The 25,750-nt window shown below is 40.2% G+C and overlaps 1 protein-coding gene across 14 annotated transcripts in view; it reads left to right on the top strand.

The window, feature by feature from the left end:
* The window catches only part of Srpk2 (SRSF protein kinase 2), a 196,586-nt gene that overhangs the window by 99,032 nt on the left and 71,804 nt on the right, over positions 1 to 25,750 (top strand). Inside the window, exon 1 of one of the 14 annotated variants that reach the window (XM_031380114.1) lies at positions 19,361 to 19,480. The exons of the other annotated variants lie outside the window; for them this stretch is intronic. Coding sequence (XP_031235974.1) covers positions 19,449 to 19,480 — 32 coding nt within the window. The 5' untranslated portion in view covers positions 19,361 to 19,448. Of the gene's footprint in view, positions 1 to 19,360; positions 19,481 to 25,750 lie in introns of those variants that run through there. 14 annotated transcript variants of the gene reach the window in all.

Below are 25,750 nucleotides of genomic sequence, written 5' to 3'. Positions count from 1 at the left end.
CAGAGACACTTACCTTCTGATTGTCTCTGTTGTGTGTTTCAGAGACACTTACCTTCTGATTGTCTCTGGGGGAACTGATCAGACATGCTGTCTGACCACTCTTCAGGTCCAGTGTTTGTGGTGGTACAAACCTCATTTCATGTTATCACCTCCTATAATTGCAAGTGAATCATCCAACCAGTGTCTGTTTCTTTGAAGACATTATGTCATATTCTGAGTCTTGAAGTACCAAAATGAAACAGTAGTTCATAAACTACTACCCTGATTTTATGTGGATATTGTAGGGATGGAATTAAAGTCTTAATATTTCATATCCAGCATCTGTAAATATCTTTAGTTACCTTATCTTGCTTCTGTTGATAGGCATTGGCTTCTTTTTCCTTTCCTTACTTCTGTTTGGGGAGCCACACAATGGATCATTATAGGCAGCATTATCTTTTGCAAAGATACTTGCTTTAAATGGCGAAAGTTCTGGGTTTAAACTCTATAATCATGGACCTCTCATTTACCTCTGTGTGATTGTCCCAAGATCCATTCCCACATTTGGAAATGCTTTGTCCTTTTATAGCTCCTTTCCCCCGGAAGGAATAATGGCAGCTCTCACTCAGCAGCAGTATGTAAATCATGGTTCACACCATTGTCTATCAGAGAAAGTAAAGTCATCATCAGTTTAGTATGTGTGATAAAGCACAGATTAGAAGATGCACCGTTACCAAAGTTATATATAAAAAGTACATGTGAATACTTAAAATGTACGCATATTGGTTTTGTTTGCAGTGCTCTAAAACCTTCTTAGCCTTCTCTGTGTTGGTTTTACAGTGGTATTTTAAAACCCTACTTTTGTGATGTATTTTTCCTCCCTAAAATTCCTCAGTAATAAAATCTAATCCTCAAGAAGAGCTGATACAACTCAGCCCAGCCTATGTGGCCGTGCTTGAACAATTGACGTAAATTTTCCATACCCAGCCTGAGGGTCTGCTCAGCTCCCGTGGAGCCTGAGATGCAGGGCAAAGTTGTAAGTGCATCTTACAACCCTGGAAGAGACTCTGATGGACACTGAAGGTGAGGCTGGTTGTTAGATGAACTGTTTCCTGATTACCTCTTCTCCCCAATGCCTGTGTAGGTGTTAATACTGTAAGTGTTACACTGTAACAGAAAGCTCTTGGATCTCTCATCTTAGGAGGCGCTTTATTAATGGTATGATAATCGGTGTTCAGCTAGCTTGATGTGGGTTTACTGGGGAGGGTTGTAGTGACAGGTGGAAGCATAAGAAATGAACTTTGCTTTTTCACTGTGAAATAAAACCATCTAAAATCATATGGCCTGACTTTAATATATATACTTATAATTTACTTATCATAAACATTGACAACTTCATTTTTAGTCTTAAAAACTAGGAAGACTTTAGGGTAAGAAGTTGTTAGATTTTGTCATTCCCGAAACCCTTAGTTGTCTCCTGTCTGCTGAGAATAGTCTACTGCCTTTTGTCTACCAGGTAAATTTAATCTTTTGGCATTGAGAAACACATTATGTCATTTACAGAGTTTATGCTTAAGAATCACACAATCAAGTTATAAAACTAACAAAAGTTACAAGCAGGTTTACATTTTGTTCATGGCTACTTGGAGCTTATGCAGCAGTCAGGCTGTGGGTTGGACATGCCTGGCAGGATTCTTGGAAACTGTAAAGCAGTTCTTTATTTCTGCTGCCTCTGTCTCTTGTAAGCAGGTTGAAGATGTCCATCCCCTTGCCTTCATCTGGTGCTCCTAGGTGGCTTTGGCTGGTTTACTTTAACTTTTCCATCAATGTGTAAGTTATTCTCTAAAGTGGCCTGCAGCATGGGTACATAATTAAGAACGTGAACTTTGTAGGCCATCTTGCTTTAAAAGGATAGCTTATCAATTATCTTATTTTGTGTCTTGGCCAAGTTACTCTGTCTCTTCCATAGAGGCTAGAGGTATAGCTCCACAGTGGAGCCCATACTTAGGTACTTTAGGCACTAGGCTTGATGCCTGGAAACACACACACACACACACACACACACACACACACACACACACATGCATCAAAGTTGTGAAAGAATTCAAAACTTAATTCATCTTTCTTTTGAAATAAGAATAATTGCAAATTTACTATTGCTGCTGATGTGTTAGAACATACCACACACTAGTCCCAAACAGTTCCATGTGTAAGAGGTTTAATTGAGAGGGAGAGAGGGGGCAGTATTAGAAAGAGAAGAAGAAGAGAGAGAGAGATGGAGGAATGTTCCCCGTATATATATGGGTTCTGACGCAGTTGCCGCAGGTAAAGGTGGGAGGTGAGCCCAATGAATTCTGGGAATATGGTGGCTGTTGCCCTGGCAACAGGTGTGTGAGACCCACTCATGCGACACCACAGGCTTTGGAGGCCCTGATGCTAACAGCTACCTCTGTTGATCTTCCTCAGTTTGAAGAAATCGGTGGTAATTTATAGGATTATTTTAAGGATTGATTGAAGTGGCACTTAGTATCAGCCAATACTGTTTACTGCATTTTGTCTATCGCTTAAAATACCACAGAGACTCTGTAAATATTTATGAAGTAGTAGAGAACTTTAATTATGTAAGGATAATTAAAAGTAACCCTCATAAATGAGATGTCACTATAAATGTGTTGAAGCTGGGCAGTGGTGGCACACGCCTTTAATCCCAGCACTTGGGAGGCAGAAGCAGGTGGATTTCTGAGTTTGGGGCCATCCTGGTCTACAGAGTGAGTTCCAGGACAGCCAGAGCTATACAGAGAAACTCTGTTTCAGAAAAACAAAAACAAAAGCAAAATGTGTTGAAATCTATGTGTGTGAGTACTTTATGTATGTTCATATTGCTGTACATGTGGAGGCCATAGGTTAGCCATGCTTCCCTCACTCCCTCTTTACTGTATTGACTGTGTAATTCGGGTGACTTTGGAATTCATGGACTCAGATAGTCTTAGCTAGCAAGCTTGCTCTCCAAAGTGCTGGGAGTTACAGGCAAGGTGCCATGACCTCCTTCATTGTTTTTGTATGGGTGCTGGGGGTTTAAACTCTGCTTCTCAAGCTTTCATGCAAAAACTTTATCTACTGTGAGATACACACACATGCCAATGTACACACACACACACACACACACACACACACACACACACACACACACACATATATATACACACACACACATATGTATATGTGCATGCACACATACACACACACACAGCCCTGACTCTGTCCATTATAAAAACTATCAGTACAACTTCGCAGCATTTTCTTGCCTATTTTTCTTTTACTACAATTGAAATACTGAAATGCAATCTTACCCAGTTATAATCAGTGTATCATATAATGAGATAGCCTGTGAATCTATTTAAAATAAGGAATAAAACTGGGCAGTGCAGGGCATCCCTTTAGTTCAGGAAACTGAGGAAGGAGGGTATGGTCCCTGAACCCAGGTGTTAATTCATCCTGCTTAGCATTGTGAGACTGGCTCTCAGCAGGCCTGCCTCTTCCTTAGACCCTAGGCATACAGCTCTGTGGGAGAGCACACGCGCATGCTTTAGGCTCTAGGCTTTATTTCTAGCAAAACAAATACACACAATAAATTTGTGTAGAATTCAAAATTCAACTCATCTTTATTTTGATGTAAGAATCGTTGCAATTTTACTGTTGGTGCTGCTTTGGACTAGTTTTTACAGTGAGCAAAGAATAACTCAAATACTTTTTCTGATTTATTTTCCAAAGATATGTACGCTTTATTTTATTTTTCATTTATGGAAAAGGGCTTTGTTTTATGGGCGTAGAGAAACTTGGCTACGTTGCCTCCCATGTAGGTTCTGTTGTTGCTGGGTGCTTGCAATCGTGCCGTGTTGTCTTTGTTAGTGTGCTGCTATGCTGTTCATCAGCAGCTTTTCCTCTCGTTAGTCAACAACTATTTGTCGTTACAATGAAGTCCTTGGAAGTATGCTACATTTTATTTTCTCATGCTTACTTGCAGTGAAAGACCTTAATTTGTGTTTCCAGTAAACAGATTCTTCAAAATGGAGATACTAATTTTATGGATTATCTAATTTTATGAATGGAGTATCTAATTTTATGAGTGAACATTTCATACAACATTTGTTTCTTTTCATTGTTGCAATGAGAATCTTGTATACTACAGCATACTGTAGTTTTATATTTCTTTTTAAAGATTTATTATTATATATAAGTACACTGTAGCTGTCTTCAGACACACCAGAAGAGGGCATCAGATCTCATTACAGATGGTTGTGAGCCACCATATGGTTGCTGAGATTTGAACTCATAACCTTCGGAAGAGCAGTCAGTGCTCTTACCTGCTGAGCCATCTCTCCGACCCCATCATCCCGTGCCTGCTTCCTGAGGTGCTAAGGCATGTGTGCCCGCACACTCAGCTTGGTACTTTACGTGCTAGTCTTACTTCCTTCAGTTGCCTCCCTCCTGGGATTAACAGTGTTTGGATATAGTCTCCTAGATAAAAATTTTATTTCTACTTTAATGTTATACTTTATATTTTTTGCAAACTTTGTCTTAAAAACCAAATTTTAAAGCTGGTCATTGTGGTGCATTAATTCCAGCACTTGGGAGATGTAGGCAAGAAGGTAAGGATTTTAAAGCCAGTACAGGCCACATGAGACACTATGTCAAGAAAACCATTTATCCATAAAGAAAATTCTTTTTTATTTATTTGTATATTTATGTGGGTGAGGATGGGGCAGGGACTATACAAGCCATGATGTACCCGTAGAGGTCAGAGAACAGTGTGTAGGAGTCACATTTATTCTTCCTACAGTGTCATTTCACTATACCAAATGCATATCTTCAAACATGGTAGCAAGCTCCCTTACCTGAGTGGGTCTCAGCCTTTCTGAGGCTGACTTTGAATGCAGTATTCATTGTTGTGGTGACCCCCAACCATAAAGTTATTTTTGCTGCTATTTCATAACTGTAATTTTGCTACTATTATAAGTCGTAATGTAAATATTTTTGGAGATAAAGGTTTGCCAAAGGTGTCGTGACCTCTGCCTTACCTTCTGGATATGGTGTCTCAGGCTCAGCTAGAGTGTTGTGAGCTGAGACTAGTCAGCTGCACATTCTGTCTTTAAATAAACAAAAATAAAATTCACTCAGTGAATTATAATATTGTTATGTGTAGGGCCTTACAGCATGCCTGCTTTAAACAACCATTCTTAATAACTCTTACATTTATTTCCCTCTTTTCTTTTTGGAGCTAGTGTTTTGCAGTATTGCCCATGTTGGCCTCAATTAGGGCTGCCAGCCATTGGACAATTCCATGCTGGAATTGTTATAGACTCCTCCTGCCCTAATGGGGATAATGTCCAAGGTTTTTGTGCTTAGTAGGGTAGTGTTCTGCCACTGAGCTACACTCCGCCCTGGGTACTTTTTTGTTTTTTTTTTTTTTTTTACTCATCCGTGTGCGTGTGTGCATGTGTCTTTCTGTCTGTCTTTGTCTGTCTTGTGTCCGTCCATGTGTGTGACACCTGAGGTCAATGTTGATTATCTTCCTCAAATGCCCTGCCCTCCACCATATTTGTTAGCATTCTGTCTAAACTCCACCCCACAGTTACCTGGCAATAGCCAGGTAGGCCTGAGCCACTATAAAAGGGGCTTCATGCCCCCACCCACCTCCCTCGCTCTCTTGCTTCTCTCCTGCTCTTGCTCTCCCTTCCCATTCCCTTCCCCCACCTCTCTCCTTGTGCTCATGGCCAAGCTCTATTTCCACCCCCCCCTCTGCCTCTACTACCCTCTTAACTCCCCTCCCCATGCCCTGAATAAACTCTATTCTATACTTTAACACCATGTGGCTGGTCCCTCAGGGGAAGGGATGTCTTGATATGGGTCCACTGAGGTATCCCCTTCCCCCACACCACACTATACTCCCATAGAACATATCCTCCTCCCTCTTTATCTTTTTATAAACACATCAGTATTTATATATGTATTACTATTTTAAAGATCTTATTCGTATAATATGTGTATGCAGAGGCCAGAGAGGATATTGGATTGACCGGAACTCAAGGTATAGGTAACTGTGGAACTCAAGGTATAGGTAACTGTGACCTGATGTCAATGCTGAGAACTAACTCGAGTCCCCTAAAAGAGCAGCAGCATTCTTATCCTTTGGGTCGCCTCTATGGGTCTCTAATTTATTATTTTTTGATTGTGTTTGTGTCTTTGTATGGATATATACATGTTAATTCAGGTGTCTGTAGAGGTCAGAGGTGTCAGGTACCAGAAAGCTGGAATTACAGGTGATTGTGGGCCACCCAGTACAGTCCTATTAACTGAGTCCTGGATTATCTTAATTGATAAGTAATCCCCTCCGCCCCTCTACCTTATGTTTCGTACAGAACTTGGAGTTAGCCCTTCAGCTGCACTGTCCAGATAGCTCCAGGAAGCCTACCTTCTGTTTTCACCTCTCTAGTGCTAGGATTGCAAGTGCATGCCCTTGTACCCTAGTATTTTACATGGCTTCTGGGGGAGTTAATCATAGCAAACACTAAACAGCATCTCTGCAGTATCTGTATACATTTTTTTAAAACTGAAAAACACTTATATTCGTCTCCTCCCCCATATCTTTCTAAACAAGAATTGTAAGATGTTCATTTTTAATATTTGATATATTACCCAATTATTTCTAGCAGTTATCATGCAATAGCCTACTAGTGTCTATGTCATTGTGTATTTGTGTTTATAACTCTGAAGAATTGGGACAGATAGAGGAGCCAACAGCATCTCATTAGAGATTTTAAAGGAAATCCACTCTTTGTCAGTTTTGGTTTCTCCTGCTGTCCTTGCATCTTGCTAAGGCATGTAGACGGCTTCACCATCCCTGTGTTGCATATTGAAGGTTTATGCAGTCCTGTCAGTTGGAGTCAGCAGCAGTGATCTCTGGCCAGCAGTCTTTACCGTCTTTGCAACTAAACTTGTATTTTGTATATATCATACTGTTACCTAGGTGGGTATGTTTTACAAGATTGTTACAATTGTTTACAAGATCTTTGCTCTTATATTGCTCTCCTTACCTAAAGTGTTCAGGTTCTATCTCTTCCAGAGTCCAACACATCCTTTGATCTATTTTCAGTCAGATTATCTCCATGTGCTTGGGATGGAAAACATGGTGCCCTAGATGCACCTAAGCAGGGTGCATGTGTGCAGTGTTCATTTGTTTTTTATATTACTTTTATAGTACAAAGTAGAAAGTAGTGACCCGGAGCCAGATTATCCTCAAACTCCCAGCAGTTCCTCTACTTCAGCTCTTGGGCCTCTATATAATCACCCCTGGTTCTGTGTTAGTGTTTTAAGGCTGCAAGACAGGTTCCTTCCCCCTTTACAGCCTTTCTTCCTCACTGTAGCTACCTTCTACATAATGTACACCTTGGATCAGAAACCCCTCTTGTTTTCTTGTCAGTATAATTTGATACATATATTAAAAACCACTGTGCAGTTTGGCCTTGTTTTCTGATTTAATCACCAGACCATGACTTTTGCTTTGTTTCTACTTTTACTTTACTATTATCTGTTGTCAATACCTGAGCACAGTGCTTCAGTCCTGCCAGTGACATGACTAGACATCAAGATCTTTGGGCGTTGGTCCGTGTTGCAGCTGTTCAGCTCTTAGCCTTAGTGCGGAGCACTGACTTAATCTAATGAGGATTTACTCTTGCTCTGTGGCTATGTAAACTGATTCCAGATTCATTCTCCCATGGGCCCCCTCTCTATCTTTAGGGAGTAGTGGGGTGACAGAGGGAGAGGTACCTTGGTTGTGCAAGGATTAAGCCTGTGTGTTTGATATAATGATTATGGTGTAGCTTAAATTTTTTTTATTTGTGAGAACAAGTTTCTTTTGAGACTTTTCGTGGTCATTTATTGCTCTGAGTGTCTCTTCCTTGCTGGGACCAGGTTTTCAGTTGTGCAGGCTTCCACTGTCGTTTGAGCTACAATTCCACTGTAGAAAGAAAGCAGTGGAGTGTGTGCTGCTTCATCTGATGAGTGCACGGTGTCCCTTCGTGAGCCCTTTAGTGAAGGTTGATACATTTCTGTTTAAGGTTGCGATAGTGGATTTCATTATTCTGTTCTCATGGGTTATATTCACATTCGCCCAGTTACTTCCTCATTAACTTCCTACTCCTGCTGACCTCTTCTTCAAACAGTCCTGCTTCTACTTCCACGGCCACTATCTCCCTTCTTTCTGTCCGTGTGTCCTACATTTAATTAGGTTGATTACAGGAGCATATGAAACTTAGCAGAGGCTGTACCACTGAAGACAGTGTCTCTGCCTCCCCTAGCAACAGTTAAATGCTTACAGATACTTCAGAGGTGGTGGGGCCGCCCCTCTCCATGGCAGAATGTTGATAGGCCCAGTCTTGTCCGGGTGATTTACACCTGTTGTTAATTCTGTGAGCACAGTGAACACACTGTACCTGGAATACAGCGCTTTACAACACTCCATCACACACTCTGACTCATGCATTCTTTCCTCCTTTTCTCCCATGATGTCTGTTGAGTCTCGGAGGGGACAATATAAATGTCTGTGTAGGGCTGTCTTGGTCCTTCTCTGACAGAGTTTCCCATCCTGAAGTTACTGAGGGCTCTCAGCCATCTGTCAACAGATTAATAAACACTGACTGCTTTGGAAAGTTCAAGGATTTTAGTAGTTATATGCCAGGAAAATGGGAGTTAAGTGCAAACTACATTTCAGAGTACCCCAGTTAGCACATGCTCAGAACAGATACTGAAGTAAGCAAACATGAAAGTTTAAAACTTTCCAGTGAATTTGCTGTTAAAAACTTATTTCTTGCCTAAAGCACTTAATTCTTAGAATATTGTCTTCATTTGTTGATCAGACTTTATTCAAGTGTTACCAATTATGGATCTTTAATATTTGCATGAATATTGCTTTTTAATAAAGCTACAAGTCATCGTAATGAAAACCTTGTGGGCACAGATGTGCACATGACAAAAGATGCTTCTGTTTTAGACAGTCTTAGGCTAGACCCTTGGAAGAAACGGTTAAGTGGTTTTGATCTTTTTGATGAAGTGTCTGTGCTTGTTAAAATGATATTGTAGCTTAGGATGGTGGTATCCACCTTTAATCGTTGTACCAGAGGGATTGAGTCAGGAAGGTCAAGGGTTCAAGGCCAGCCTAGGCTGTGTTTGAACTTAGGACCAGATTGACTTTGAGTTTAGAGATTACCTGTCTCTGCCTCCCAAGTGCTGGCATTAAAGGCATGTGCCACTATGCCTGGCCATATAATATAATTAACTTTTATAGAAATATATATTGATAAGGATAGAAATCCTGCTTTGGAAATCCTGTGGTCTGTCATGTTTCTATCAGCCCTTTCTTGCCTGCGTCTTTATTGGTTTTTTATTTTTTATTTTTATTTTTGGCTTGTATCTTATGCATCTTAAGCATGCTTTGATAAATTGCCAGTAGATCTCATTAGAGATGATTATGACTTTTTTCTTAAAATTTTTTTATTATTTAAATGCATTTTATACACAAACATTAATATTATTTAGTGTTTTGAGAATCAAATAATGCATAAAAATTTGTTCAACTTTTGTATTCATTTTCTTTCATACCCTAAAAATATCATTAATGAACATTTTTTTTAAAAGATTTTATTTATTTTATGTATGTGAGTACACTGTAGCTATTTTCAGACATACCAGAAGAGGGCATCAGGTATTATTACAGATGGTTGTGAGCTACCACGTCTTGCTGGGAATTGAACTCAGGACCTCTGGAAGAATAGTTGGTGCTCTTAACTACTGAGCCATCTCTCCAGCCCCCATTAATGAACATTTAATACTATCCATAACTGAGGGTCCTATATCTAATGTTGAATACCAAATTGTTTCAAAACATATAAAATATTCTTTGGGAATTAAGCATAGTAAAAGAGCATAAAATATTAAAAATGAATCACTAAAAACTATATTAAAGCTGAGCAGTGGTGGAGCACGCCTTTAATCCCAGCACTTGGGAGGCAGAGGCAGAGGCAGGTGAATTTCTGAGTTCAAGGCCAGCTTGGTCTACAGAGTGAGTTCCAGGACAGCCAGGGCTACACAGAGAAACCATGTCTAAAAAAAAAGAAGAAGAAGAAGAGGAAGAGGAAGAGGAAGAGGAAATATATTCAAAAGCCCTTATATGATACCACTTGACATAGTGAGAGAGTATTTAAAGCACATTATATATCTCTATACATTATCCAACTATAACTTTACTTAAAAACAATCATAAATGTTTCTAGGAGAAAAATTGTTTCATGAGTAAGTATATTTTAAAAATTTCAAAATAGCATAAACCTTTTTTGAAGTTAAACATTAAGAAAATGCTAATTTCAAGTACAGTGAGAATAATTATCAATAATATTTCCATGATGTTTATAGAACATGATTTTAATATTTTCAATTGTTCATATTCAACAAACAATAATTATTTAAAGATATATTTCATTGTGATGTCTCCCTTTTCAGTTTTGTTTTGTTTGTTTGGGCTTTTTGTTGTTGTTGTTTTGTTTTGTTTTGTTTTTTTTTTTTGAGACAGGGTTTCTTTGTGTAGCCCTGGGTGTCCTGGAACTCACTCTGCAGACCAGGCTGGCCTCGAACTCAGAAATCCACCTGCCTCTGCCTCCCAAATGCTGGGATTAAAGGTGTGCGCCACCACTGCCTGGCCTCCCTTTTCATTTCTTATTTTATTAATTTGGATAATGTCTCTTTGCCCTCTAGTTAGTCTGGCTAAGGGCTTATCTATCTTGTTGATTTTTTTCTCATAAAATCAGCTCCTGGTTTTGCTGATATTTTTGTATAGTTCTTTTTGTTTCTACTTGGTTTATTTCAGCCCTGAGTTTGATTATTTCCTGCTGTCTACTCCTCTTGGGTGAATTTGCTTCTTTTTGTTCTAGAGCTTCCAGGTGTGCTGTCAAGCTGCTAGTGTAAGCTCTCTCCAGTTTCTTTTTAGAGGCACTCAGAGCTATGAGTTTTCCTCTTAATCACTGCTTTCATTGTGTCCCATAAGTTTTGGTATGATGTGTCTTCATTTTCATTAAATTCTAAAAAGTCTTTAGTTTTTCTTTTTCTTTATTTCTTCTTTGACCAAGTGAACAATGAGTAGAGCATTGTTCAGCTTCCTTGTTTATGTGTGCTGTCTGTTGTTTTTGTTGGTATTTAAGACCAGCCGTAGTCCTTGTTGATCTGATAGGGTGCATGGGATTATTTCAGTCTTCTTGTATCTGTTGAGGCCTGTTTTGTGGCCAATTATATGGTCAACTTTGGAGAAGGTACTGTAAGGTGCTGAGAAGAAGGTATATTCTTTTGCATTAGGATGAAATGTCCTATAAATATGTTAGATCCATTTGGTTCATAACTTCTGTTAGTTTCACTATTTCTCTGATTAGTTTCTGTTTCCATGATCTGTGTATTGCTAAGAGTGGGGTGTTGAAGCCTCCCACTATTATTGTGTGGGGTGCAATGTGTGCTTTGAGCTTTAGTAAAGTTTTTTTTTTTTTTTTAATGAATGTGGGTGTCCTTGCATTTGGACATAATAGATGAAAACTATTATTAAAACTACTATGAGATAGTGTTTGTCTTTGTCACTGAGGTGTATTTCCTGTATGCAGCAAAATGCTGGGTCCTGTTTATGTATCCAGTCTGTTAGTCTATGTCTTTTCATCGGGGAATTGAGTCCATTGATGTTAAGAAATATTAAGGAAAAGTAAGTGTTGCTTTCTGCTATTTTTGTTGTTAGAGGTTGAATTATGTTTGTGTGGTTTTCTTCTTTTGGTTTTGTTGAAATATTACTGTCTTGCTTTTGTGTAGAGTCTAGTTTCCCTCCTTGTGTTGGTTTTTCATCTATTATCCTTTGTAGGGTTGGATTTATGGAAAGATATTGTATAAATTTGGTTTTGTCATGGAATATCTTGGTTTCTCCATCTATGGTAATTGAGAGTTTTGCTGGGTATAGTAGCCTGGGCTGGCATTTGTGTTCTTTTAGGGTCTGGTCTGTTTGACATCTGCTCAGGATCTTCTAGCTTTCATAGTCTCTGGTGAGAAGTCTGGTGTAATTCTGATAGGTTTGGCTTTATATGTTACTTGACCTTTTTCCTTTACTGCTTTTAATATTCTTTCTTTGTTTAGTGCATTTGGTGTTTTGATTATTATGGGACTGGAGGAATTTCTTTTCTGGTCCAGCCTATTTGGAGTTCTGTAGGCTTCTTGTATGTTCATGGGCATCTCTTTCTTTAGGTTAGGGAAGTTTTCTTCTATAATTTTGTTGAAGATATTTATTGGCCCTTTAAGTTGGGAGTTTTCCCTCTCTTCTATACCTATTATCCTTAGGTTTGGTCTTCTCATTGTGTCCTGGATTTCCTGGATGTTTTGGGTTAGGAGCTTTTTGCTTTTTGCATTTTCTTGGACTTTTGTGTCATGTTTTCTATGGTATCTTCTGCCCCTGAGATTCTCTCTTCTATCTCTTGTATTCTGTTGGTGATGCTTGAATCTATGACTCCTGATCCCTTTCCTAGGTTTTCTAACTCCATGGCTGTTTCCCTTTGTGATTTCTTTATTGTTCCTATTTCCATTTTTAGATCTTGGATGGTTTTGTTCATTTTGTTTGCCTGGTTGGATGTGTTTTCCTGCAATTCTTTAAGGGACTTTTGTCTTTTGTCTTTAAGGGCTTCTACCTGTTTACCTGTGTTCTTCTATATTTCTTTAAGGGAGTTATTTATATCCTTATTGAAGTCCTCTATCATCATAGATTTTGGATCCAAATCTTGCTTTTCCAGTGTGATGGTGTGTCAGGACTTGCTGTGGTGGGAGAATTGGGTTCTGATGATGCCAAGTAACCTTGGTTTGGGTTGCTTATATTCTTATGCTTGCCTCTTGCCATCTAATTATCTCTAGTGCTACCTGCCCTCACTGTATCTGACTGTGGCCTGTCCTTCCTGTGATCCTGGTTGTGTCAGAACTCCCCAGAGCCCAGTTGTCTCTGTGATCCTGGGAATGTTAGAGTGCCTGGGAGTGGAGCTTCCTCTAGGTGTTGTGGGACTGGCCATGGAGTTAGCACCCAAGGTCTGCTCAAGGCACAGGCCCAGACTTGAAGGAACCTGTGCCTCTGGTTGGGCGGAGTTCCTGGGTGCCTGCGTCCAGCTGGTCTTAGTTACTCCAGGTGTTGGATCAGATGTTGTGTTCTCTTCACCTCTGATCCTAACACTTTTTTTTTTTTTTTTTTTTGAGACAGTATCTCACTGTGTAGCTGTGACCGTACTAGAACGTGCTATGGAAGCCAGGCTTCAAACTCATAGAGATCCTGTGCCTACTGGGTATTGGTCTTCATGCCCTTAGGCTGTGACTCATGGTGATGTCTAACATGGCTGTCTGTGTCTCCTAGTGACAAGTGCTCAGACCGCATTCCAGACCTACCCAGTCAGACTCTCCCTGCTTTTGCTCTTTGTGGATTGTGGTCTGCAGTCCTAATTAGGCCTGTTGTGAACAGCTTTCAAAGTAAATTTAATGTTGTGTTACATTTTATTTTCTACCTAGGTGAATTTGAGATTCATTATTTGGATGTCAAAACATGACCCTAATGTTTCTAGCGGTATTTACTTCTGCTCCTGTGGTATGTAGTATTTCGGCAGTAAAAGTATATGGAGCCTTGTGCTGCCATATATGCTCATAAATACAGTGTCTCCTGAGTAGACCTTTCTTATCCAGGCTGTTGACACCTTATGCTTTCTTGTGTTCTTTCAATTTTACATTCTTTCTTTTTTTTTTAATAAATTTTTTTAAAAAAGATTTATTTATTTATTATATGTAAGTATACCGTAGCTGTCTTCAGACACTCCAGAAGAGGGCATCAGATCTCATTACAGATGGTTGTGAGCCACCATGTGGTTGCTGGGATTTGAACTCAGGACCTCTGGAAGAGCAGTCAGTGCTCTTAACCGCTGAGCCATCTCTCCAGCCCTTATATTCTTTCTTAACAAGCAATTTGAACCTGTTCCTTCTTACCATGTCTTATTATTAACATAGGCCTTATAACAAGCTCTAGGAACTAGATGGTGGCATTGTATGATAATTAAGGATTGACTGTGTGGGACTGGAGAGAAGGCTGAGTAGTTGCTGTCTCAGAGGATCTGACTTTAGTTCCTACCAATCGTGCTAGGTAGCTTCAATCTACCTGTAACTCTAGATTCAGGTGAACTGATGTCTCTGGCCTCTTTGGCAATCCGGTTTACCCCAACCACCCCTGCTCTAATTATGAATGAAAAAAAGTCTGAAAAGAATTTATTAAACACTTTCTGCTTTATTTTTTTTTTAGTATTAACCTATTTGTGACAGCTGAAATGTTCACTTCCTGGTTGCATGACAGAAGATTTACTCGGTTTTGCTGTATAGCTTGAGCTGTGTAAATGTTTCTTGAACAAATAAATGAAGAATCTCCTTACTGTGGTAATCAGGTAGAATTTGGAATAGGAGGAGCGAATAGCAGGATCTACGATGCTACAGGACAGAACAGCACAGGTCTGACATAGTCAGTGTCAAGAGGTCTTTTGACATGTGCTGATGGGATGCTTAGAAAGGAGGTCTTTAATTTTTGCCCTGTTAAGTACATGGTTTGGATACTCTTAGGGGATTGCCATTGTCAGACACATTGGTGCTCATACAGAATGCCTGTACTCTGATGTAAGAGAAAGAAATTTATGGGGTTTGGTTTTGTGGGCACCATTCTCTGTATTACCTTATGTTACTAACTCCTGTGCCACCTAAGTCAAGTCTCCTTTTGGTTATGTGTGCGCCTGTGTGTGCATTCATGCATACGTGTATAAGTAACAGGGTCTTGTTGTATATCCCTGGAACATTCTTTATAGATCATCCCTTTCTATTGGTCCTGGAGTGCTGGAGGTATAGAAGTATCAGGCCATGTCCGTGGACAGTCTTTTGAAGTCTAACTTTAGATGTTTTGTTGACTCCATCTGTTAATTATTACTCTTGCAAGGTAGTAAATGCTCTAAAATTAGGGTGAAAGTCAGTACTGAGTTTCCCATGTGTAAATGTTAATTACTGTGAATAGCTTCAACCCTCCTTTTGTTCCTCCTCCTACCCCTTCCTATTTGTGCTAAATTAAATTAGCTGGAAGAAGACAGAACGTGTTCTCAGCAGCTCACAGAAAACAGCCACTGATGGCTGCATTGCCTGCTGGTCACATAAAAATGACAAGGTATTTTTAGGTACATAATTCAATAACCTGTGCAACCACAATCATGAGAAAATGTTTTGTGGTCAGAGATCTCTGATCTCTCTGACTTCTTAGTTCCTAGCAACCTCTTGAGTGTGCTGTCTGTTGCTGAAACTTTATTCAAAATGGAATCTTACAATATATAGATTTTTGTGCTTTGCTTTTTTGGCTTTTGAGTTCATGTTTTTCATTATTGATTAGGATTTCATTATCCAGTTGCAATTTATCCCTTTTTTGGTAATTTATTTTTACTTTATGTGTTAGGATTTTTTGCCTGCATATATGTATATGGTCCTCCATGCATGCTTGGCGTCTGCAGAGGCCAGAAGACAGCATTGGATCCCCATGAACTGATTTTATAGAGAGTTGTCATCTGCCTTGTGGGTTGTCAATTGCTGAGCCATCATTGTGTTATCTTTTTAAAAGCATATTAAAGTTAAAAAGATAAACAAGGTCAATTGGAAAAAGAAACTTGTACATACTGGCTTTGGTGGTTGCCTGTGTCTGTTAATACTGTTTACTACGGCTCCAGAACCCTCTGCATCAGAATCTCCTGAGCATAGACTCCAGGCCTGCCCTAGACTCAGAGTGTATGGACTGCAGTGGCTCCTTTCGCTGTCCCATTGGTTGTACTTCCTGCATGTTTCCTGGTCCTCCTGCTTCAGTGCCAGCAACCTGCCACTTACTGTTCTGTCCCAGGATTTGTTGGCCTAGAAATACTGCTCTGTTCCAGGTGGGCTGTTTCCTAAGGCAAGGACAGTTCCTTCCTTTTCACTTAGTGTCCTCAAACACATTATTCACCAACTCCTCAATCTCATTATTTCTCAGATAGAAAATAGGGTGAATAATTGTGAGAAAATAGGGTGAATAATTGTGCTGTGTCACAGTTGCTGTGAAGATTGAATCAGCAAAACCTAGGACAGCTCAGTGCTAAAGGGCTCCATCACTCTCCTCCCTCTCTCCCTTCTCCCCTCAGTGTGTGAGAGAGAGAAGGGGGTAGAGGGGAAAGAGGGGAGAGAGAGAGAGAAGGGGATAGAGGGGAGAGAGGGGAGAAAGAAGAGAGAAGAGAGTGGGGGGAGGGAGGGAATTGTCTCACTGTTTAGCTCTGATTAGCCTGGAACTCGCTAGGTAGATAAGGTTGGCCTTAAGATCACAGAGCTCCACCTGCCTCTGCCTCCTGAGCTCCAAGATTAAAGACCACCACCACCACCGTGCCCAGCGAGTGTTTGGTTTTTAAAATACCATTGTTATAAATAGTATGTTTATTGCCAGCTTGAAGGTATACATTCCACTTATTCAAACATAATTACCATTTACTAGTCTGCGGAGTATTACATGGTTTCTTAGACTTTAGACCTTGTGACATGATCATTTCTTGTTTTCCTGAAGTCTGTTTTGTATTAGTTCCTTTAGAAGAGGGTCGGTTGATGATAAATTTAGCTTTTTAATCTTTTTGAAAATACGTTTGCATTATGTATATAAATGTTAGGCAGCTGTTCTCTAAGCATGCTAGAAAGGCAGATGCTCTCCCGGGTCATCATGTCTGTTACTATATTGAGGACTTTGACATCAAAGCCTGTTTTGCCCTTTCTGAGTATGAGAAAGCATGCTCTCTACTTCTGAGCACTTTTCCTCGTGGCCTCTGTTTTCTGTCTTCCAAAGCCTCCAAAAGGTCCCCAGAGGTTGGGCCTCTCCTCCAGGCCTCAGTCTTTCTTTCTATGTCATTTAATCTGTGTGCAGGATACAGACTTCACTGTGGACCCCAAATCAGCCTTGAATGCATGGGTCTTTATGCTGCCACCTGCCAACTGCTAGGATGACAGCTGTCCTCCCCAACCCCCATGCTCGCTTCCATTTTTCTTTTGTATTTTTATTTTCTGACTCAGTGTTGCTCCTAGATAGTGTCTTCAGAGTCCCTTTGTAGTCGGGTTTGTTGTCTAGGTAATTCATATTTAACAGACTTTGTCCCTCAACAATCCATTGATTTACTTTTATTTTTATGAAAATTATGGACCATCCTCATCTGTGGATTTCATAATTGCTGATTTAACCAATTGTGGATTGAAATTGTTGGGATAGGAGGCAAACTGTATTTCTTCCGAGCACTTGCAGACTGAGTGGCATAACTACTACTACTTGCATAGCATTTATATTTTATTAGACATCACCTAGAGATGGCATACGCACAGGTTACATGCAGCTAACATGGTACTTAACCTAAGAGAATTGAGCACCTGCAGAGTCTGATATCCATGGATTTTGGGAAACCACTATATTTTTTTGTAGTCATGTTTTAGAATGCTGGTATCTGATACCTGATTTAGTATGCTCATATTATTTATTTACTTTTTTGGTTTGTTCTTAAGTGTGGACTTAATATTTGTCCCAGGCAGTGGTATATTTCTCCTAAGTAGTTTTGTTTTTACTTGGTCCCTGGGATTGTCACCAACCCTTAGCACCCTAAATTAATTTCTTGATTTGAGGATTTCAAGACTGAGCAGTTAGCTGTAAATTTAAACAGTAACAGTTTCCAAGGGAGGAAGTTTGGGATTTATAGGGGAAGTTCCCTCTGGTTCTCTAACTCAAAGAACTACATATTCTGAGTCTATTTTGTTGGCTGCTGATGGGAGAGAGTTCTTTCTGTGATTCTTGAGCTGCTGCTGGTGTCCTGAAGCACGCAGTGGCTGGCCTCTGAGCCTGCTCCCCTTCCTATTTGAATGGGGATGCTGCTTCCAGTAGAAAATGGTTTCCTGCTGCTGCTTATGTGTTCCCTGTCTTTAGTTGGAATTATAATGCCCATTTGCAGGTCAGATTTTATTTTCTGTTTCTTCGCTTGATGTTAATGCTAACTGAAGTATAATCTTCAACCCTACACTTGATCTAAACATTGCTGTGGGAGGATCTGAAGGATAGCTCAGTTTCCAGTGCTTACACAAAGGTACAGGTTGATTTTATCATTGTCTACTTTACGAGTACTTTTTGTTTGGTTTGATGTTGTGTGAGGTGTGTGTGTGTGTGTGTGTGTGTGTGTGTGTGTGTGTGTGTGTGTGTGTGTGAGATATCTTTGAGAGCATTTGTGGAAGCCAGAGGTGGTTATTACAATGTTCTCCTCAACTCTTTCTTGACCATTAAAAAAAATCGTTCATCATTGGGAGAGGGGGAGAACGCGTGTATATGTGTACAGGTACGTGCCATGGTTTTCATGCAGTAGTCAGACACCTTAAAGGACCTGGTTCTCTCTTGTGTGATTGAACTCAGGTCGTCAGGCTTGGCAAGTGCTTTTTAACAGCAGAGCCATCTTGTCATCTCTACCTTATGTTTTTGAAACAGGTTCTAATCAGATCTGAAGCTTTCTGTATCATTTGGCTTGCCAGCAGTTTCCTGGGCTCCTGTTGGCTCATCTCCAGCACTGGAGTTCTACAGGTAGAATGTGTATCTCTGCCTGCCCTTTGTCTGGCGTCTGGGGGTGCCAGCTCAGACCCTCATGCTTGTCTTCACCTTATTTTTTGAGACAAGCATTTCTCACTGAATTTGGAGCTCCATCACTTGCAAAGACCGGCTAGCCTGAGAGCTCTTGGGATAGATGTCTTGTCTTCCTAGCACCAAGAGCACAGACAGGAGAGCACCACTGCCTGACCCTTCCCATGAGTGCTGTACAGCCAACCACACTCAGCTCCTCATGCTTGTTGATTGGGCCACCCCAACCTTCTCCTTGGATTTCTTTCCTTATGTGTAAACTATGGACTTATCCCATTGGCACACATGAGAGATTGGAAAAGTGTGGGGAGAGTATAGGAATTTCTTGAAATGTTAGCTCTTTGTTGGTGAGATCCAATGATGCTGCTGCTTGTCCTCCATCCTGGTGTTATCCGGGTGCCACTTTGTCACACACTTGTGTAAGCAAATATCATGCAGTGTCTGGTGCTGTTCCTACTTATTTATTAATAGGTGTGCAACTACTTTGTTATTCTTGTATTTGCTGTAATACAATGATTTTCATTGAATTCTCCTCATCTAAAACAATGCAGGTCATTGGGTTTTTTTTTTCAGGCTACTTAATTTTCTCATCAACTACCAATAACATTTTCATCAACCCCAAAGACACTCCACAGAGTTGGATAAATAACCTGTTTCACCACCATCTCAGCCTTCAGCAATGACCTCTGTCTCTGGATTTGTTTATTCGAGGTGAATATATATAAGCGAAATTATATAACTTTTCTCTGTGAGATATCTGAGCTGCCCACCACCCCAAATACAGTCCATATGGATATATGACTCCCTCTACCCTGCTCAGTTTTAGGACAACATTCTTTGGTGAGGGGTTTGTGTGATGTTAGTGTAATAAATTACATATTGTACCGTCTATCAGCACCTCGTATTGTCAAATCCATTTAATTCGCTTACCATCATTGTAGTTAATGTGGCTATTTGTCATTATTATTGACATTTGGATTGTTTGCTCTTTTGGCCACGATAAATAATAGTGCTAGGCTTGTAGTGCAGTGGTAGAGAATGCAAATGCTTTCGTGTGCAAGGCCATGGGTTTCATCCTCGAAGCAGAATGGGATGGGTGATTCATGTGCAGCTTTTATGTGGACACGAACTTTTACTTTTGGAGGTCATATCAGCTGAAGTTACTGAGGCATATGGGAGCAGTCCAGCCTTTTGGGGAACTGCTAGACCGTTCCTGTTTTTGCATATCCTCTACAACGAGTTCCCTATCTTTGTTATTATTTCCATTCTTGTGGCTTTCTATTTTTTTATTGTGGCTTAATTTTTACTTTTCTCACTGTTAATAGTGGAAACCATTTTCCCTAGGATTTTCATAGTTAAGCTAACAGCTTTAAGACTTTGTTCTGAGTGAGTATTTGTGTCTGATAAAAGATGGAAACTCAGCTTTATTCTTTTATATGTATATATGTGTACACACACACATACAACCAATCTCTGTTTGCTTGTTTGTTTGTTTGGTTGGTTGGTTTTCCGAGACAGGGTTTCTCTGTGTAGCCCTAGCTGTTCTGGAACTCACTCTGTAGACCAGACTGGCCTCGAACTCAGAAATCTGCCTGCCTCTGCCTCCCAAATGCTGGGATTAAAGGAGCGCCACCGCTGCCCACCACCGCTGCCCGCCACCGCTGCCTGCCACCGCTGCCCGCCACCGCTGCCCGGCCCTATCTCCATTTGTTGAACAGACTGTTCTTTTCCTATATGAATGATCTTGGCACCCTTGTTAAAAATCAACTTACAGTAAGATTTTAGCTACTTATAGTAAGAGTTTCCAGTTTGACAGCTCTGCTCCATATATCCATTCCTGCGCAGTGACATGCTTGTAAGGACCTTGTTGCTTTACTCTAAGCTTTGAAATTGGAAAGTGCGAGTGATGAGGCAGTTGGCTCTCCCAGCTTCTGTGGGCTCTTTGGAACATGTGACTCCACATGAAGTCTAGCACAGAGGCTTGACTTGTGCAAAGAAGGCAACTGGAATTTTCATAGAGATTCCACTGAGTTCATAGATTAGTTGGGTCACGCTGTCTTCCTAACAGTATTAGTTCTCCAACGGAGGTGAGGTGGCCTCTGTTTACTTAGGTCTTATGTAATTTGTTCCAGCTATGTTTTATAGCATTATACTATGCTTTGAACTTTCTTTTTTCTTTTCTTTTCTTTTTTTTTTTTTTGCTTTGAACTTTCTTTAAGTTTATTTCTAAGTATTTTTGTTTTAATTTCATTGTAAATGAAAATTTTATCTTAACATTATTATTTGCCCAAATGTTTGTTTGTTTGAGACAGGGTTTCTCTCTGTAGTTCTGGCTGCCCTGGAACTCACCATGTAAGATCATGCTGGCCTCGAACTCAGAGATCTGCTTGTTGGTGCTGGGATTAAAGGCATGCATGCCCTACCACCACCTGGTTCCTCCTCCTCCTTGCCCTCCTCCTCTTCCTCTTCCTCCTCTTATCACTATTTATTATTTTGCCTCCAACTCATCTTATTCCTGCCTCAGCCGCTCCATTACTGTTACAATACGATCTACCATGCCTGGGTCATTTGCTTAATTCCTTCAGGCGGTTTTGTTGTGTGGCTCTATTGGGGTGTTTAAAACTTCAAGTTATTTCAAACAAACTATAGAGAAAAGTTATAAATCTTTATAGCTTAATCACATTATTGAATATATCAGGAATCCCAGAATTTGGTTATAGAAATGTTCTGTTCTGCCCATATTATACTGCTACCAGGGAACGTGTGACTCTTGAGGACTTGAGAGATGGTGAAGGAGTGACCACTGAACTGCATCCTTAATTTATTCCATTAACGTGTTTGCTGGCTGCACATTGTCTACAGCACTCTAGGATTTCATTTATTTCCTGAGTACATTTTGAATTATCTCAGAGTATAGAAAATAAATTATATTTGAAATTCATTGAAGTAGTTTTCCTAGAAGTTATAAGTATCTTTAGGTTTAAGGCTAAGAGAGGCCCAGGGGCTCTGTTAAGGTGGCAAGTGCTGCATTCTTCCCTGAGCAGCATGACGCAGGCATTTACAGTTACAGCAGGTTCTCTCTGCCCCAGCACAAACCTCTACTCCTTTGGTTTTTTGAGATAACCTTGGCTGTCCTGGGTTATCTGGTTATCTGTCCCAGGTTATCCTGCTCTGTAGATTATTAGACTGGCCTTGAACATTGAGATATGCCTGTCTCTGCCTCCTGAGTGCTGGAAGTAAAGATGTGAGCCACTATTACCTAGAAATTATTGTTTTATGTCTATGGATGTTCTACCTGGATGTGTGGGTGTATACCACTTGTGTGCAGTGTCCTTGGAGGCCAGAAGATGGTGTTAGATCCCTTAGCCGTTCTGAGATACCATGTAGCTCTAGGAATCGAACCAGGGCCCTCTGAAAGAACAGCCAGTGCTCTTAATTGCTGAATTGTTTGTCTAGCTCCTAAACACCCGCCTTTTGGGGCTAAAATATAGATGAGCTGGAAAGCAAGTCTGATTTCCTGACATCTTCATTGTGCACATGCTAGGAGCAGTGTTCTCAGGCAGTAGAGAGGCTAGCACTTTGTAAACATGAAACTCAGTATTGTTTTTCTGTCCAGACTTAGACCTGCCAGTGTCTGAAAGAGAACCCACTCACTCCTGCCTACCATCTGTGCCCTTTTGCCCTTTCGTTTATGTCTTCTCATTTGGACACAGCTGCTGTGGTACATTTTGAGGAACTTTTGCTATAGTAGCAGATACTGACACACAGCTTCAAACCACATGCATTCATTAACTGTTTATATACTGGAGATGAGGGTGTACTTACAGGGCTGTGTTCTTGGAGTAAAATGAAGATGCTGGTTGAGTGCAATTCTCATGTGCCTCAGGACCTCCTGCAACTCAAGAGTTTGAGAGCTTATTTCTTTAGTGTGTAGGATGGAGGTCCTTGTTGCCCTGCTGTTGTTTCAGCAGACAGCTAGGGACATTGTCACTCACAGTACTTACCTGTTTTGTGGCCCTAGTGGCAGTTTCAGACAGCTATTTGCTTTCTTCTAGGCCAGCTTGACCATATCTCTACTTTCCTGCGACCAAATAAAGAAAATGCTGGTTGTTTAGTTTTGAGTTGTTCAGTCAAGCCATGTTTCCTTGGCCATAGAGCTTTGTCTTACATTCACAGCTCTACCCACTCCCAGAGGAGCAAGGTCTCACATGTTGATTTATAAGAAGCTTAGAAATTATATTTTCATTGGAGAGGAATAAATGAAATTATTCTTTTTCTTGCCTAGCTTGTTGCTTTACCTAGTATTAACATTTTAAACAAGCTATTTTGGGAGCAAATGTATATATTATTTGCTGATTCTATCTGTAAGTAGAAATGCCAACTAGATGTTTCCTACCTAACATTACCATTAAGATTGAGGGTAAAGGGGGAAGAAGAGAGAGGTTTAAAATTCAGGATTTTATTTTATGTGAAATTTGCTGAAATATTAACACTACCTGAAGAAATTCATCTGGGACTTCTCTGAATTTTGGTTGAAGATTATTGAACCATATTTTTAAAATTTACTTCAGTTGCCTTCTGAGCTGTAAACAAAGACCCATTTCCCTGCCAGATGTACAGTTCACATGTGTATTTCTCCATGAAAAGAAAAAAAAGCAAAAGTCTGAGTGAGCTGGAAGGAGCTTGGGCTCCTGACTGATTGATTGCAAGGGTGACTTAGGTCTCTCCATTTGTGTTAGAGCAAGAATGCCTGCAAAACCCAGTGCAGAGTTATGAGTGCAATAACAACAACAATAATAAGTTTAGTGTTGAAAGAAATGCTTAGCTTTTAAAGCCACTTTTCATGTAATATAATTCTTAGGCTAGCTTAGAATTACCACCTAACATTTGCAGCTCAGTCTTAGCCCCTTTCTTCCCAGCAGTTTTGTTTTGCCTGTGTGACTGTTTATTTTGGATGTCTGTTTCAAGGTGAGACCACAGTCCCTACGGCCTTAGTGACTGGTGTCTCTGGCTAACTGCTGTGCAGTAGAAGGCCATGCCCGCTGCAGCATGTATCAGCACTTCATTTCTTACTATTTGGGAATGATATTTCATTGTAAGTCTGTACCACATGTTATCTATTTGACAGTCATAGACATTTGGATTTTCTACACATTGTTTACTGTGGATAATAATGCTACGGGGAACATTCTAGACAGATTCTATGTGGATATATTTCATTTCTGTATATACCTAGGAGCAGACTTGTTGAATCATATGGTAATGATGTCTAACCTTATTAAAAATTATATTGATTGATTGATTGGTATATTGATTGGAAGTGGTGCTGGTGTGGGGGGGGTAAGAGAAAGCCTGTAGGAGTTCCCTTCTTCTACCCTAAGGGGTCTCAGGGTCAAGCCTAGGTCATCAGGTTGTAGCAGGTCCCTTACCTACTTAGCCTTCTCATCCACTCCATTTCCTCTGTTAAAAAAAATCAATTTAGTCAGGCAGTGGTGGCGCACGCCTTTAATCCCAGCACTTGGGAGGCAGAGGCAGGTGGATTTCTAAGTTTGAGGCCAGCCTGGTCTAGAGATTGAGTTCCAGGACAGCCAGGGCTATACAGAGAAACCCTGTTTTGTAAAACAAAACAAAAAAAAATATTTTTTAAACATTTATCTATTATTTTTATATGTGCAGGTGTTGGGCCTGTGTGTATATTCACACACCAGTGTCCAGTGCCCATAGAAGTCAGAATGAGACATTAGATTCTCTGGGACTGAAGTTGCAAACAGTCACGAGCTGCCATCTGGGTGCTGGGAATTGATAAACCTGGGTTCTCCTGAAGAGCGGTCAGTGCTCTTGACTGTGGAGCCACCTCTCCAAGTCCCTTCCCTTCGATTTTAAAGGAGTTTCCAGAATGTTGTATAAAATAGCTATGCTATATTCTCACCAGCAGTGTATGAGGGACCACGTTTCCATCCCTCCCTAACATTTGTTAATGTTGGATATTTTAATTATAGCTGCCTTGGTGTAGGAGGCAATTCATTGCAATCTTGATTTCCCTTTCCTGAATGCGTGTTCTATTTTCATTTCTGTTGCTATGATAAAACTCCCTGACATAAAGCAACTTAGGGAGAAAGGGTTTATTTTAGATTATAATTCCAAGTTATGGTCCATCATTGCAGGGAAGTGAAGGCAGAAACTTGAAGCAGCTAATCATATCACATATACAATCAGCATGGAGAGCAATAAAGGAGTACATGCCTGTTAGTGTTCAGCGTGCTCTGTTCACTTAAGAGGTCGGGGTCTCTTGCCTAAGAAATAGTGCCACCTCCCCTCTCCTCCAATGTAGACTGCCTGGGTCTTTCTTCAGAGATAACATAATCAACATATTCCCTTTCCTGAGTGCCCACAGGCCAGCTTGATGTGTGCAGTTCCTTGTTGAGACACTCTTTCCATGTAATTCTAGATTATGTCAATCTAACAATTAAAACAGCCAGAATGATATCACTGACCATCTTTTTGTATTTTGATCATTTGTATATGTTCTTTGAAATATCCATCCTCAGCCAGGCAGTGGTGGCACACACCTTTAATCCCAGCACTTGGGAGGCAGAGGCAGGCAGATTTCTGAGTTCGAGGCCAGCCTGGTCTACAAGAGTGAGTTCTGGGACAGCCAGGCCTACTCAGAGAAACCCTGTCTCAGAAAAAAAAAAAAAAAAAGAAATATCCATCCTCTACTCTTGGTATTTGTGATTGAACTTAGAGCTTTGTTAATGACGAACAAGTGTCCTACATTGAACTACATCTTAGTTTCTTTATCCATTTTTATATTAGTGTGTCTTTTTAATGTTAGGTGTAAGAGTTCTTCATATAATCCATGATACAGTAACTTCCTTTTGTCTCTTTTTAGTTATATAATTTTGAAATTTTTTTTTCCTGGTGAATGAACTCTTTGTTTTCTTGATGGTGTTTGTTTGTTTTTGTTTCTTGTTTTTTTTT

Source organism: Mastomys coucha, unplaced genomic scaffold (genome assembly GCF_008632895.1).
Source record: "Mastomys coucha isolate ucsf_1 unplaced genomic scaffold, UCSF_Mcou_1 pScaffold19, whole genome shotgun sequence".
Classification (NCBI taxonomy): domain Eukaryota; kingdom Metazoa; phylum Chordata; class Mammalia; order Rodentia; family Muridae; genus Mastomys; species Mastomys coucha.
The sequence above is the reverse complement of the archived record's forward strand: the minus strand, read 5'-3'. Positions and strand labels throughout refer to the sequence as shown.